Genomic DNA, 16,536 nt, shown 5'->3' on the forward strand with positions numbered 1-16,536 from the left:
AACCTATAATTATCTTCATGTGGGTGGCCCATTGGATAAGATTTTCAAAAACACCAACATGAAGCCAATGGGACTTAGGCTCCTAGATACCTACATTTTGGAAGTCAGATTTAGGTTCCTAATTTATTTAGGTGCTTTTACAAATCTTATGCCTTCTGTCTCGTGCTTTCACCTTGACTTCAGTTGAACTGTTTACTCTAAGTATTTATTCTCTCCTCCCCGGACTTCTCAGTAATACTTGAGAAATTAATTGGAAGAGTCTGGAAAATGTCCTTTCTTTGTTAGCTCTTATTTTTATTACAACAAACACAGTTTTTTGGCAGTATAAGCTACTTGATCAGTAAAAAGAGAGCATCAGACACTCAGGATAAGAAAGTGTAGCACTACTGAGTCAGCCAATATTCTGTATCACAGTAAAATAAATGCCTTCCTATTACAAAACATTCAAGAGATACTTTTTAAAACCAGATTTTTAACCAATTTTTTAACAATTATAACCAGTTCATCACACTTGGTTTATATTTCCTAAGCCCTATAGTACTGTTAATCTAATAAGGGTAAGAAGTTGTTCCATTTGTCTTAATACTTTGTTTTTTCCAACCCTAAGTTTAGAGTGAATATTTGCAATTAAAGCTGGTCCTGTGCCCTCCATATGTCTTTTCTGTGACCAGTTACATATATTTAGCTGGTATTCACTGATATGCAAAGCCTGTTTCAGCAGTAATAACTTCCATCATCTTTTCTGAAGGTAAATCAGTCAAAAAACTCTGTAGGCAGTTCCTCTTAAAATGTTTCTAACCAGTGATATTGAAGGTTCCCTGATACTTTTGAAGAGAAAGAAGTGCAGAATCCAGTTCAAGTCAGTGAAAAGGAGTTTCACCATCTCAGAATTGCTCAGTACTTTTGGTCAGTAGAAAGAAAGACAAAGTTGTGTGATCTTTCTTAGCTAATTGTGTTAAATTCTGGCACAATTAGAGGGTCACAACTTGGGGGGTCAGATTATCGTTTTTGCTGCACACTGGAATAAATTTGGAGTAACTGCTGACTTCAGCAGAACAAATCTAGATTGAAGCTGGATTATTTGAAATCAGAATCTGTCCCAGTATTTTTATGGGATTAAAATGATGCACTTTTCCAGAAAAATGTTAGGGTCTTCAGTTAGAAGCTTCAGTTTCAAAGGCTTAACATTCTTGTCACGGGAAATAGCGTTTTTGGCAGTCACACCAGCTGAGAAAGATAGAGTGTGTGGGCTCCAAAAGACTGCTGAAGAAAACTGCTCCTCGCATCTGAACCAGGGTTGGGCCCTTAATGATTAACTTGAGGCTGAAACCCAATGCCCATCTGACATGCCCGCACTGTAGGAGAAACATAAACAGTGGCTGAACTAGATGTTTAGAAGGCACGCCCATGTCCTCTCAGCTCAGAAGTCAAGAATCTGTGTCTAGTACCTTACATGTTGCTTACCTTCATATTCTTTACCCAGCTAGATAGCAAATCAAATATGAGTTCAAAAATAACCTGTCTTTTTCAATAATTTCACAGTCTGTTAGGGAATCTTGCAATGCACGTAGAGATAGGAAACATCGTTTTAGTGTGGATGAATGGGAATTCAGAAGGATCATTTTACATTTCATCTTAACAAATGTGTGTTACATCTTGTACTGTATCCACCTGTCATTCCTTCTCATGTTTTAGAATACCTTCATGCCCACTTCACTTTCTCCTACTGCCTTTATATATTTAGATCTGATGAAAATTTGCAGAGATAACCCTGGAGGACCAGCAAGCCAGGTTTCTTTTCCTAGAACAAAGTTCTCTTGCTATATCTCTTCTTCCTCTTTGGAGGCAAGTGTTATAAATTTGTTCGCATTCACAGAGTTTTCATTCCAGAAATGTGTATTCAAAAAGGGAAAGTGATTAAGATTTTCCATGTTAAACACAGCAAGTAAAAATGTCATAGAAGAAAAGAATGAAGAAAAATAGACAGACTTTCATGACACTTTAAAAATAATATGTAGGGAACAGGCTTTGATGTGAAATTAAACGCATTTTGGGGCAGTGGACAGCTTAGGGTAATGAGCTTTCAAACCTGTGAGCTCAAAATTTCATTTTGACTATGGCCAGTTCAGCTGTAACCATAATTTGTTTCCATCTGATGGATGTTCGGGGGCTACATAAAACAGATTGGTGGTCTCCATCCAGCCCATAGAGGACAGCCTGCTGCATCATTAAACTCTTGTTAGAACTGGCACCAGTCAGCATCCTGGGTAGCAGATATCGCAAAGAGGTCATGGATAGAATGGGTGCTGGCTCCCTCCTAAGTGAAGTCCACAGACTGGGTAGCATGTGGAAACTTGCAATGGGTAAGGAGAAGACTGCAGCTCCCAAACTGTCATTCTCATAATCCAGCTGTGGAATTGTACAATTCAGTTGTGGGCATAAACCTCTCTCAGGTCAACCTCGGCTACTACATACCACATTAACTTAAGTGGTGCTGCACAGGAATGTGAGAGTCTGTCTACACTAAGTTTGTTGCTGGGTCAAGGATACAGGTTGTAGCCATGTTGGTCTACAGGCAAAAGCAATCAGGACTCCTGGTAGAGGTAATATCTCTTATTAGACCAACTAGATACTTTAAAAAACAATCTTTATTTGCAAGCTTTTGGGCACATGCACCCTTCTTCAGGGATAGAAGAGTGTAAAGTTTGTAAAATTTCTCTTAGGTGGAAATGAAAATTCGTATTTCACAGGAGAACTGAAAGGTGTTGTAAGATCTGGTTGAAAAAGTTCATTTTGTGCAAATTAGGCTCAGATAAAAGTTAGAGCAGTCTATTTACCTCAGAGTTATTTGATGGCAAGCAGGATGTTGAATGATGCTTCATATTTGTGCATCATGGTTGTGAAGTTTCATATTTCACAGGAGGATGGCTTAATGGAAGGCTGACCTGGGGAAGGAATTTATCTTATGTTGAGTCAGCTCTGTGAACATATAAATTTGGCTTCTGCCTTTTGTTTCGAGCCAAATTTGCTACCTTTTACAATCTTTACACTCTCCTATGCCTGAAGGAGTGTGCATGTGCCCAAAAGCTTGCAAATAAAGAATTTTTTTTTGCTGGGCCAGGGCTTTTGAACACCCTGATTGCTCAGTGCTAGTAAAAATGATTACATGAGCTTCAAAACATCTACCAGATAACTAAGTCCTGTATTATACAGCTGAAAACATACTTGATAATTATTATACTGAAAATTCTTCATGCATTGGCTGCAGTAATGTATGAAGTAAGTTTACAAATATTTTTCCTTAACCACAAGAGATGCATTTTTCTTCATTATAACACTTACTGTATTGTTGTGAAAGTAACTGAAATTATTAGCCTTCTAGTTCAGTCTGTAACTGAGTCCCTAGGCATTTAAGAAAATGTTATCACCAGTTAAACGATTTGACATTTGCTCCTTATCATTCTATTTTGGAAGCATATAATAAACTCTTCCAACCTTTTCTTGGACCCATTATCAGTTGCAGTGGACATTCCAGTCTACAATACACAATTACTTACTTTTCAGCTGTTAAAGTATCCTGAAATATTTAGGAAGGCTTTCTTTTTCTGATATACTGGAATTCAAGAACCTTTTGTTTTTCCTTGAATGTTTCACTGTTTTGGGGGCTTTTGCTGATCTTATTTTTAATTTTTTAATATGCTCTTTATTTACTACCTAAACATTTTGTGATTACTGGACACATATTTGAGGAAACAAACTGCAGACTTCAAAGGTTAGAAATGAAGTGATGAAAACTGTTGACATCCATATAGAAAGACAGAACTGGAACATTGTTTTGCGGTAGCTGACTTCCTTCTAATGTTTCTTAGTCAGAATAACACTGTTCAGGTCAAACCTATACATAAATTCATAGACTTTTAGGCCTGAAGAAATTTTCTTGATCATCCAATCTGACCACCTGCATAGCACCAGCCATATCAGTTCAATCTGACATGCTGAATGTGATTGATACATTATTTGACTGCATGGCACAGCTCTGACCTCCCTATCAACAGTTTGAATATTGAAGGCAAATAGATTTTTCTTCTTTGGTTTCGTAAGTAAAAAATGTCTTTCATCGGAATCTAAAATTTATTCTTTCTTGTGGTATTAAGGAATGAGTAAATGAACTTTGCTTGGAAAATTATTTTTGAGAGTTGTGGTCTACAGTGTTGACAGCAAAGTTAGTTAGTCCTGGCATTGGGTGTAACCCTTAAGGGTCTTCATGTGGTTCTCAGAACCAGAGTTACTATTTTTATTAAGTCAATCTTGACAGGATTGCACTGGTGTGAATGCAAGATTTGACCAGTGGTCTGTGAAAATTATAGAACAATTTTGAGATTATCTTTTGTGACTTTAGGGCACATTTTTCAAAGTTGGGTGTCTATGCTCCTGGCCACAGCCTTCCAGAAATGCCAAACAGCATCAGATTAATTGAAAACAGTAGGACCTGCAAGTGCTCAGCTCCTCTTGAAAATGGGGTCTCTAGATTAGGATCTTAACTGGATAGACATTCAGACTTAAATATCTTGACTTTAGATTCCAAGTTGAAACCTGTTTCTAAAAATACCATGCCAGAGGCAGGCCATAGGTTAAATAATCCCCTGGCTAGATATGTGGCACACTCTCCTGTTAAATGAATTTTACTGACACCAAGGTATTACATTCCAAGAAAGCAGCAGCAAGAGGTTGCAGCATTTTGAGTCATCTGGCATGCAAACACCTGCTTCTTGGCTGCAATACGACATGTAAACTATTGGGTCAATACAGCAAGGCCTTTCCCATTTTAAATAAGCCCTATTTTTTAATAAGTCACATTATTTTTAATGTCTCAGTAGCGCCTATATGTCTCAGCTAAGATAAAAACCCTATTGTCCTAGATACTGTCCATGAACATAGTCAGAGACAGTCCCCTCTTCTAAAATGGTGAAGTAAGGGGTGACAGAATAAGTACAGAGAAGTCGGCACCCCAAGATGTTTTAGGAGGATAGTGGCAGATTGGATTACAACCCAGATGGCTGGTTGTCCTGTCCACTGCCCTGTCCAAGCGTGCATTATTCGCTTTCCATTGTCACATGTGGCACTTAAAGCTGTTGGAGAATTCCTCTCTACTGCTCTTTCATAGGGTCTGCAATGTTATAAAAAGTAAGCAGTGCCTTTTTTTTTAACAGCATGAGAGAGAAGGAAATGGGACTGGATGTGTTCTGAGTTTTCCTCGGTTTATTTTTAAATTGTCCAAGGAGCAAGTCGGCTCTATACAATGTTCAGAAATGTTAACATTACACTAGCAGATGTGCATATGAATAGAACTGTATCCTGCTGCTGCCCCAGGGCACCCCACAGCCCTTAGCTGATGTGCACTAAGTATTCCCCCCGAAGGCTGAAATGGCTTTTCCGCATGAACTAGTTTTCCCTTGTTTTTTTTTTTTTTTTTTTTTTGGCCAGGACCCAAGAATCATTAGAGGTGTGTTTTACTGTAATTCCTCCTTTGGGTGAATCCAAATTCTGTTCCCTTTTGGGGGCATCTGTTCACCTCGATGAAAAGAAGTCACGCTATGGATTGTGTAATACATTCCTTGAATTGTAAGGAAGTTTTTTGGAAGGCTCTTCATTTACTGCTTCCCAGCAGCATCACTGCAGTCTTGAACCTGAAAACAGCTGTGGGTTCCATTACAAAATTAACCCTGATCCGAAGCCCACTGAAGTCCATGGAAAGAATTGTAATGTCTTCAGTGGAGATGGGATCAGACCTGTAGCCCTGGGTATTTAAATGGTAAATCTTTACGCTCTTAAGGAAAAAAAGTGCCTAAATATTATTTTAATTAACCTTTTCACTTTGAGGTTGAATTATAAATATTTTTCCTGCCATATTCCTCATGTCACCTAATCAAGCACATGGAAATGGCTATGAAATGTCTATGCCTGTTGTATGTCTTTATTTGAATTGGAAGCACTTCAGTGGCTTTCCAAATGTTCTGAGCTCTTCATCAGCAAAATCATTTAAAGGGAATGATGATCAAACATGCATGTTAAGACAGAGCCTGGATGGTCTAATGAATGTATTTGTCCTTTTCCTTTCACTCACAGCTTTATATTCAGGCCAGACGTCCTGAGAATCTAACCTTATCAATTGCCAGAGCGACATACTATTCTCATCCCCTGAGGCTGCAAGGCGTCAATAGAGGAGTACCATACCAACAGTACCAACCTGTGGTGATGCTGGAGCAAGCTTATACCATTCATTGGGATGGGGGAACACCAGAGGACATCATTCTGTACCCAATTAACTTCAACAGGTACCACCCAAAAATTGTTTGAATGTCTTTCCTTTAAAAAGCAGAGCTAAAGTGCTTTTCCAGATTCCTGCTGATTTACCATTGGACAAATATCAGCAGTTTTTAAAAATGGTTCAAAAAATTGTTAATGACTGACACTTACAAAGAAATGCCTCTCTTTTTTCATTTTACTTCAACCCTTCTGATGGGCGGAGGAATTTCTCCTTCCAGTAAGTTTTGAAATAAAATCCAAGTTACTACTGGCATCCTGTCCCTGAAATAGCTCCAAAGGAGCACTGGCACGCTCACTGTCATTTTTTTTTTCATACTAGTTGCTGTACACGGTTTTTATTTCTTGCATATATAAAGTTCAGAAATTATTTGACTATGGATGGAGCATTACACTTTCTGTAGTCTAAACAGCATGGTGGTTACTATTTCATTCTTTATTTCTGTAAAATTTAAAACCACCAGGACCCCACTGAAATATTTCAGAACTGGCACAGCTACTCAGGCTTTGTTGTATTCATTTTCCACATTTTTTCCCATGTAATCTTATGTTGCATAAAAGTAGGATGTATCCAATTTGCCCTTTTTTTCCCCCTGCAGGCTGTTCCATTATGCTTAGATTTCTCCAGTTCAAGTAAAGGGCTTGACTGATGTCTTAGGAATTTGAGTTTTGCACTGGGGTAATACCATTACTTTCAGTGTAGTTTCTCCCTTCAGATCAGGAGGATCAGCCTCACTCTGTGTGCAATCTATCCATTGCTTATATTGTCAAAAGATACAGTAATGTGATGAACACTATGGAAAACCCTACGATAGATTCTTTAGCACACATGAACCCTAATAAAAGGCAATACAGTACAAGAGTAGAGATAAGCAGGCAACTCCGGTGTTATTACTAGCAGTCTAATCATGCAAGGGCAGACTTGAAAGGTATTTAAGCTTCTGAAGTTACTAAAGTGTATAAATGCAACTAAACCATTTAGAAGTCAATGGGAGTCAGACATCTAACCACTTCAGGTACTTTTGTAATCCTACTAGGCATCTTTAAGCTCTCAAATTTCTTTGTAAATCTGTCTCATGAAGTATATCTAGCTAAGATACATGTACAAACTTTGTTCTTCCAAGACAGGAATTGCACAGGTTTTAGCTGAGGGCAGTGTTTGGCTCGGTCACGAGTGAGGCTTGCTTCCCTTGAAATTCTATGCTGAAGAAATGTTGGGGCAAGCTCTGTCCTTAGTTACACTTATGAAACCCCATATATGTCAATGGAATTGCACAAGTGTGACTGAGGGAAGGATTAAGCCCTTTGTTTTTTATTCCTGTTGCAATGGACAGCACTCAGAAAGTCTATTTTGCTATGCATGAGCTAGTCTAATGAATAGGCAGATGTTTGAAACCAGAGTTCTTGACCTCTCTGCTACCGGCTGCTATTCCTCAGAACCCTGAAATTTCCAGATGTGGGTCAGAAGTCTGCTTTGTGGGTCAGATTCGTACAGCAGAAATGTTTAACCTTTGTCTAACCTGATTCCACTTTAAAAGTTTGCCAGTAGCCTGATAGCCTCGTATCTGCCTAAATGGGTCATTGGGAGTGGTGCTGTGTGGAGGGGATAGTATTTAAGACAGAGATGCAAACAATATAGATTGGTTGTCCCAGCGTGGGTTGCTCTATCATACCCCAAATCTTCTTCCTCACTAGCTGTGCTGAGAATTTATCTTTTTAGGCTTCATCTACAAGTTAAAAATGAAGGTACACGTAGCTTTATGGTCAAGTGTCTGGAGGTCACGCTTTGGATGTTGCTGCCACGGGGAGAACTTCTTAATATAGCTAATAGCGATCTTATTAAAAAGTCCATGTTGCAAAATGCCCTATACTTTACAGGAAGGAAAATCAGTTTTTTATTCATGGACAAACTCAGTTTGATCATTTTATTTTAAAAAGTAAATGGTATCTTCCTTGCAATGATGATAAATATTTGGGTGCTATAAAGGGTGACTCCAATGGGACTATGCCAGTTTAAAGCATTTGAGGCTTTGGTCCTTTAGTCTTTAAATGGAGACTCAAATTTCTAAAACAGCTCTGGGTCCTTGACAAGTTTCATCCAGCATGCTGACCCTTATTTAGGCAGCAACATAAATGCATTGCATAGTCAAACCCGCAGTGCAGTTGTGGTTCTCTTGTTTGTCTTTTGTGAAACTAATCAGATCATTTGAACAGGGCAAAAGTATCCATTTTTAGATTATTCTGATCCAAAAACAGTTGGCCAACTGTCTAGATTGGAGAAATTTAAACAAGAAGTACACTTTACTGGAAGAAAACCACAATTTTGCTTCATGTCACATGTAGCTTCTTGCTAACAGGGGTGGAGAATGAAACAAGTGTAGCAATTCCCCAATGGTTCAGAGTAGGCTAGACACTGGTGCAAGACCGAAAATGCTGTAATGGCAGTGATGAAAATGTTTAGGTTGCATGAGGGAGGCATTGATAAGAAGTTCTCATGGAAGGGTAAAGCAACTGAGGTGAAAGGAAGACTTAGGATTTTGAGAAAAAAAAAGTCTGCTCAAGCATTTCCATACTTTTTGTTTATTTTTATAGACAGTGTCCCAGTTATTTTTTGGAATGGAAGGAATATCAGATTGCAAAGCCTGAAACAATCAGGGTTAGGCAACCTAGAAAGGCTTTACCTGCCTTAACAGGTTTTATTTTAATTTAAGTGCACAATACTGTGACTCATTGACTGAAAAAAAAAACCCACTCTTAACATGGAGAAGCACGTAGGAAATGCATATTGAGCAAAACTAGGAAGAATGATGGGTTTAACTTAATAATAGTGTCCTCAGATCAATGTGGCCTCAGCTGCTTTTTGATGGCAACTTTAACGAATCATTAAATTTATTTTTACATTGTGTTTGTAAAATAGCGGATAAATGTATCAGGATGCTGATGGTTCAGCGAGGCTACACTGGTGTTTCTGGAAAAAACTGTTTTGAGTTGGCTAAAAGAAGGTCAGAGGGGAAATAAAGAATTTGACAGTGGGATGTGTACCAGGATTTGGATTGCTCCAGGGGTCAGGCATAACATTGATGCTGAATACTTGTATAGTTAACTCCTTCACTGCTCCCAGAAATGTGATCAATCTCAGAAATAGTGATTTTGCTGCTATAAAGATTTCCTTCAAAAGCATGGAATATCAAAAGCATGAGGAGGGATGGAGTCTCAGGTGGAGTAAATCACAGTAAACCAACATGGAAATCAGTGGGGCATTGCTGATGTGTACCAGTGGAGAATCTAGGCCATGGTGTCAAGAAGTATTGCACAAGCACGTTTGTTCAGTGTATCCAGAATGCAAAGAGAGAGGGCATGAAAAAGAACTTCTCTATTTTATCTGTGACTAGCTAAGGTCATGTGTTTGTGGTTGTGCATTATCAGTGCTGATTTAAAAGGATATTCTAGATTATTAGAAACTGAAAAACCTCTTAAAAGCTCACCCTGTTCCCATTCCTCCAGTTTCCAGCTATATTAATTGACTAATGGAATCAAACAAAAACTTTGTCTTCCAAACCACCATTTGCTGTCTCTATGGTTTTGGTATGGTAACTCATGTACAGACAAGATGAACAAAGCAGACTCGTTTCCTATTCAGCAAGAAATAACACATGATTTCATTGGTCCTTAGAAACTGGGTCACTAGCTGAATCATAAGCAAACCACTTTTAAGGTCTGCAGACTGTGGTTTTAAGTTAAAGCATAGCTCCAAATCACTTTCTTTTCTAGGAGGTAGGATAGGTCGATGAATGTGAGTTTTATTGTAGGGATAAGAAGGCCTGCTATTGAGATCTCTTGAAACTGTTACCTTTCTACTGGTAGCTTCTAAGCATTTTGGCAACTGAACAGCAAGAGCGTGCTGACTTGAATGTTAATGCTAGGGAAGAACGTGCGCAGTAGAACCAATCCAGATGTTCTGGTCAAACCCGAAGTGTGTTAAAGTTCCATGAACAGAGACCAGAGTCCTCCATAATGGACCTTATCTCTTTGGTGGCTGGTAGGCCTCTTTCTCAAGGCTTTTTCAATGTTTTCTTGTATCTTGGAAGAATGGAAATTTATCTCTAAAACTGGGTTAAGGACTTTTCTCAAAATTAACATCTATTTAGGAAGCACAAAGAGCCACAGAAAATGTTAAGCTTGTTAGAGAAGGGGAGGGGAACCTGACAAACCCAGAGAAGAGCATTGGAGAACATTGTTTGGCTGCAGAAAGTGTCTCCTTTGAAATGCAGAAATGGCACAAAGACTGGCATGTCATACAGTAGGCAAAGTCAGAAATTAAGTCCTTCAGTTTATTGAGCTGGCCTTTGTCTGTGTGCAGATTTTCTAATCTTGGAAGAAGCTAAAGCAATTATGCTCATCTAAACCATGATACTGTTCAGTAAATCATTAGGGTTTATTTGCATTATCAGGAACTCTTAGGATGGAGTTCAGATCCCCTCAAAGTACATGTCGAAAGCATTGTGTAAGTAAATTACGTTATAGAAATGGTCTGAAAAGCAATGGCAATTAGATTAAACATTCAGCCTCACTTGTGAGCACAAGCTAATATCTCTACACCTGGAATTTCCTGTGCTTAGAGAAAAGCAGTTTTTCCTTGAGGTAGTTTTTCAGTGTGATCTACCTGATTTAGAGACAATATTGGGATGCACTTAGACAAAAGGCATAAATAAATGGAGTGGCCTTCTATGGCCAAACATCACAGTTCCCTGCAATGCTCACTTGCTTATGCACTCCTATCTACCTCATTGCCACCAACTCTAAGGAAAATTGCCTATCAGTCTTCACAGCCACTGAAGTCAGGAGGTATTGATGGTGTTCAATACCATATAGGACACACGTGGTTCTTTGTAGTACCTTGTCCAAAAGTTTCACATGTAGCCAGGAGGTTGTTTTGTACTTTCTAATGGGAAGTGAATGAGACTACATGCTCATTTTTGCTTTAGGCTTGTATTCAGCTTTTGTGTCCACAAGCATATTTCTGTAGAGATGAGAACAGAGAGCAGTGTTTGGATTCCCATTTGTATTAAACTGGGTTTTGTCCATCTCAAACCTTGGGTTTGTGATTGTAGTAATCAGGGCTGAAATTGTATCAGATTTCAGCTGCTTCAGAACTGGACCATGAAGAGAAAGACCTATTTTGCTTTAGTTTTGACCCCAAAGCAAAAAAAACCGTGGAGGGATTCATTTTTGACTTTTCATCTCTCTTCCACATCACTTTCCCATTGCCCCCAAATTCAAAGTTTTGCCTTGGCCCCATGTCTAGATCTAAAGTAAAAAAAAAAAGATGCCCTCTCCCTGGACAACAAAGTGAGGTCTCTGTGGACATTGTGATGTAAAATGTAATAAGATGCATCCTTCAGTGTAAGCAAAGCATCTATATTCTCCAGCCCCTTGAATGAAACTGTAAGGGACTGATAATAATTGACTTCAAATGACCTATATTCACTAGCTGTGGGGGTTGTTTTCTACAAGTACTTTTCAATATCAGTATTATTCATACTTCTAGCTACTTGTCATAAATATGATTACATTCTTTAGCAGTGATGCAGTCTGGGGGAAAACAAATACGATAAGAGAATAATAGAACGATCCTATTGCTAACATGCCAATTTAGAGAGATTTTTTTCCTCTGTCCTCCTTTTACCTATGAATCTACTTTATGAGCTTTTTCCCCAATGTTTCCTGCACTGACAAATGCACAGGAAGATAAAAGGAGCATTTCAACCAAACAGAGTGAGCTTTGGGGGTTGCCATCATTCCCTCTATTATACATAAAGTAAGTAGTGCAAGGAGGCTCTGATTCCTGTCGGGAGAAATGATTCATGTTGTTTAAACTTCTCCTTGTGTCTCAGAAATAAACTTCTCCTAAACATTTGCTGGTCTATAGATTAATCAAATGGTAGGAAGTCGTAACAAAATGCTTTACCACCAGGAAATGAGCTAAAACATTTATTGGAATCCTGGAAAGAAAGCTGCATATCTGTCACCTCACAGCATTACTCCTGTACCATACCTGCAGCTGACATTAATATATTACAGTGTTGCTGTGAAACAGCTCATGTCATCTACTGTCTCACTGATTCCTGACTGCCATTATCATACTTCTGATAAGCAGTGGTCACTGATGGCCTAAGGAAGTTGGGGAGGATTAGCAAGGTGACTGTGGAGGGCTACCCCTTAATACAACTGGCTCAATTTGCATAAATGTGTGGAGAGGTAGGAGAGCCAGGCTGCTTTTAGATCTGTCTCTACCCCCCCTCCACCTTCTGCTGCAGACCTAGAACCCAGCCTCCATTCCCTTCAACCCTAGCCTTCAAATAATTCTGGGCTACGTTCTCCCGTGAGTACAAAAGCTAGAAGTATTATTTTGTCTTTTTTTGCCCAGTAGAAGCTGAGGTGTCTTCTTCCTTTTGCCACTTGCCCTAAACCAGGGGTCTTGGACTATGGGCTTCACATGGTCCAAAGACCTGTGCTAACCCTATGTATGTATGACATGTTAGCAGGAAAAGGCAGATACTTTTCATTTAGCGGTTTGTGGTATGGAGCTTGAGAATTTACCAAAGGAGTGAAAACCTAAACATTTCGGGCAACTGGGTCAAGAAAATCTACATCTGATATCATCAGATATCAGTGCAACTCCTGATTTTTTCAGTTCAGAAAGGTATTTACATTTCAGTCTGATTGTAGGTTTACATTTCAGTCTGATTGTAGGGGCCTGTGAGGCAAATGCTGGGCTGGACCATAATCTGTGCAAGCTCAGCAGGGTTGTATCTCAGGTCAGAGTTTAGCCCATAATTTGTTGGACCTCAAAAAATCCCCTTTTGCCTAGGGGAGTAGGAAGGTGAAGACAAAAGTACTGTCTCTGCCAGCCATTCATGGCATAGTTAAGTTCTGTTTGTGTCTTGGAAAGCTTTTTTAGGTCTGATGCACACAATTCTGGTGATATAAACTTATTCCCTACATGTCACTAGCTCTGAAGTGAGTTGTTTCCCAGAAGTGACTAGTCCTATTAACAAGGGCCTGAAAAAGAAAAGTGCTGGCATCTTGCCTAGGAGCTGTGCTCCTCACTGCAAGCGTTTGAACATGCTTAATGGACCTGACTGGAGAAAAGAGCCTTAAAAAGAAATGTAGCAAGAGGGAATGTGTGACTGACAGCTCTAGTCAGAAATGCGAGCTCAGGGGCAGGCAGGCTCATGGCTAGAACTGTTGAAATGTAAAGCATTTGCACTGGGAAGGAAAAAGTAAAGATGGGCTCCAGCTTTTTCTCAGCCTTTTCTCAGTCAGCAACAAGGAAAGAGATAATATATTGCACTCCCCTTCCCCAGTCAAGCAGTGAAATTAGTACTTGGGAGGTGACAGCTATGTTTTTTGACTTGTTCTGAATGTAGGTTTTATGTGGATAGACAACAAGCCTGAAACCAGGTAGGTCATTATGTTCGGATTCAGAAAAGAGAAGCGCACCCTATACCAACACTGCGTTCTTCTTGAGGTCAGCGGGGACTGTAGATTTCATAGATTTCATAGGCACTTGGGCTGGAAGGGACATCGCAAGATCATTGGGTCCAGCCCCCAATAGGCACCTCTTCTGAATTGCTCCTTAGACTGACTGCAGCCTTAAGCATGGTCATTTTTTGTCATCATCAGTAGTTCAGGATCCGGTTCGTGTGTTTAGTGTGACCCAGCAGCATGGAGATTTGCAGAGCAGTCCATGAGGATTTATATTTGCCTTTTAAATGGGAATCATGTAAGTAATTTCATCCAAGACCTGTGAGAATACACATTCTTTTGCATGCTTAGATTAGAGAAAAACAGTCAGGTCTGCTTTTAAATCCAAGTAACTCTAGAGTAGAGTTGGAGAGAACCTAACCCAGTGAATAAAAATCTCCTATTTTTAAAACCCACATGAAAAGTAATATCATTTATAAATTATCCCCTTGGTGCTCTGATTTGACCTGTGCTAGACTTATTCCAGATTTTCACAAGTGAGACTGGTATTTAGTCTGTGACTTCATGACCATCAGCCATATGACCTGCCATACCAACAGTATCTCTACCCTTTTTTTCAGGGATAAAACTTAGCACATCAGAACTTTTATATCTAAATCAGTACCCAGAGCCGTGGGGCAACATCCTACACATTTGTTCAGGTTTGATATTCCATCTGGTGGGGATAATAGGTTTCCTTCACATATATATAACTGGTGCTTCATTTGCCATAGGACAGCACCAAACAGATGTAAGCTCCTGTTAAAGCTGCTTTAGCCAAATCTTTCATCTGTTTCCCTGAAGTTTACAGCATTCACTTCTGATCCAAGTTTATCTCCATCCCACAATTTCTGTGTTTCTTATTTTTTCTGGGAATCTATTGGCAGGGAAAATGCAAAATCTAGAAAAAGAGAATATGGAAAACATTACGTGTGTTATAGAAATGCTTCAAGCCTTTTCCTCTCTTGTGTGTTTTATTCATTTCACTTTACGTTTTTGTCACCTCTGGGTCTTCAGGACCCAGACTTGTAGAAGGAGCTACAGTTTTTGCTGCAGTTGTTTTGGGATTTAATAGTTACTTTTATGTGCATCATGCAGTGAATAACAAGAAATCTCTTGCCTGCTTTGCTTTGCCTTTTTCTGTGTCTCTGTTTTCACTTTAAATTTTCCCAGGAAGCTAGCAGTTGGCAATAGCCAAGAATTTTTTTAACCATTTTCCTGGTGTTTTTACTATACTTTGCAAAGCCAGAAGTACAAATGTCAATATTGCAATGAAAAAAACAGCCACAAAAAGTCCTGGGTCCTTTTTACTATACTTTGCAAAGCCAGAACTACAAATGTCAATATTGCAATGAAAAAACAGCCACAAAAAGTCCTGGGTCCTTTTCACTCAGCCATTTCCAAGAGGAAATAAACAGTGCTAAATAAATTCCTGAAACACACTGTGCAGATTGTTGAATGACACAGGAACAGAAACAGCAGGGTTGGTATATGCTCATGCCTGACGATGCCTTTAAAATTTCAGGCTAGCATTTGAAAATGTTTGGTAAGACTTACTGAACCATGACTTTGTACCAGTAGATATTTTGCTTCACTGCTTCAGATTTCAGGGAAAAACCAGAAAGGAAAAGATGACCTCAAAAAAGTTGTAAACACAGTTTTAAGCATTTTTTGTTTGTTTGCTTTTCCAGTAAAGGTTTCTACAATACTTAATTTTTAAATGGACTTTAATTTTATTTAATTTCCCAGTAAAGGGATAGAAACTTCAAATTCAGATTGTGTGGGTGAACACTGCTCCCCCATTGTTGTCACATGCTTTTGCTTCAGAAATGAAAGGAAAAAATGGTGTTCATTTGCATTCCACATTGACAGCATTTTATGTATTGACATTTGCATTCCTTCCCTTTTGGAATTAATCCATTAATCAATTTCCCCTTTTATTTTCATGTATCTCATTCTGCACGAGGGAACATAAGCTGGGAACTCAGACAGGTGAAGAACTGCAACTAACTATTTTTAGTTTATTTTTGGAACTGGTTAGAGTCCAGGTTCACAATAGCCACAGTATATTTAAACGTTTTCTTTGAACCAAGTCAGGTTAATAGAATAGAATAACAGTTTAGGAGCACAAATCTTAGTGCCTGTTAATGAGACTTGTCCTCCTAAATTACTTAGGCACTTTCAAAAATTCCACTTGATATTACTTAAGTTTTCATGGAGGCAGAATGTAACCCCACTTGTTCAGAGAGACATACCTCACTCCAAAGTCCATGCGAGCTGGCTGTGGAGATTAAGCTAGAGAAGTAGTGGGTAGAAAATGACTCATGGATCCAGCTGGAAAGGTTTGGAGTCAGTGACCTCCAGAGATCCCTCCCAGCCCTACTCAACTATGATTCTATTGAATTCAGACACATTGAGGAACTATAATTTATTGAATGCATCTTAAAGAGAATAAGGTTTCCTGCAGCTGAGGTTCCAGCCATAAGGTTCCCTTCAGCCAATGCATTACAGTGAGCAGGAAAAGCATCCCTTTTTTCTTTTGCATTCAGTCATCTGAATGCAAACCTCATTGCCCGAGGCTGCATTTCCCCACAGTCCTGGTGATGGCTGAAAGGGGCATGTGACCTCGTAAATTAGACTTGAAACTTCTGCTACCCAAATGAAAGGCAGGATCCTTCCTGTTAT

At 39.1% G+C, this 16,536-nt stretch overlaps 2 protein-coding genes across 2 annotated transcripts in view; both read left to right on the plus strand.

The window, feature by feature from the left end:
- Positions 1 to 16,536, plus strand: part of LOC109288308 (transmembrane protein 2-like) — a 77,330-nt gene that overhangs the window by 45,311 nt on the left and 15,483 nt on the right. Inside the window, exon 17 of the mRNA XM_019503818.1 lies at positions 6,127 to 6,335. Coding sequence (XP_019359363.1) covers positions 6,127 to 6,335 — 209 coding nt within the window. The remainder of the gene's footprint in view (positions 1 to 6,126; positions 6,336 to 16,536) is intronic.
- CEMIP (cell migration inducing hyaluronan binding protein) overlaps positions 1 to 16,536 on the plus strand; it is a 157,809-nt gene that overhangs the window by 39,557 nt on the left and 101,716 nt on the right. The gene's annotated exons all lie outside the window — the stretch shown is intronic.

The sequence above is a fragment of the Gavialis gangeticus genome, unplaced genomic scaffold (genome assembly GCF_001723915.1).
Source record: "Gavialis gangeticus isolate Ggan-Ray unplaced genomic scaffold, GavGan_comp1, whole genome shotgun sequence".
NCBI lineage: Eukaryota > Metazoa > Chordata > Crocodylia > Gavialidae > Gavialis > Gavialis gangeticus.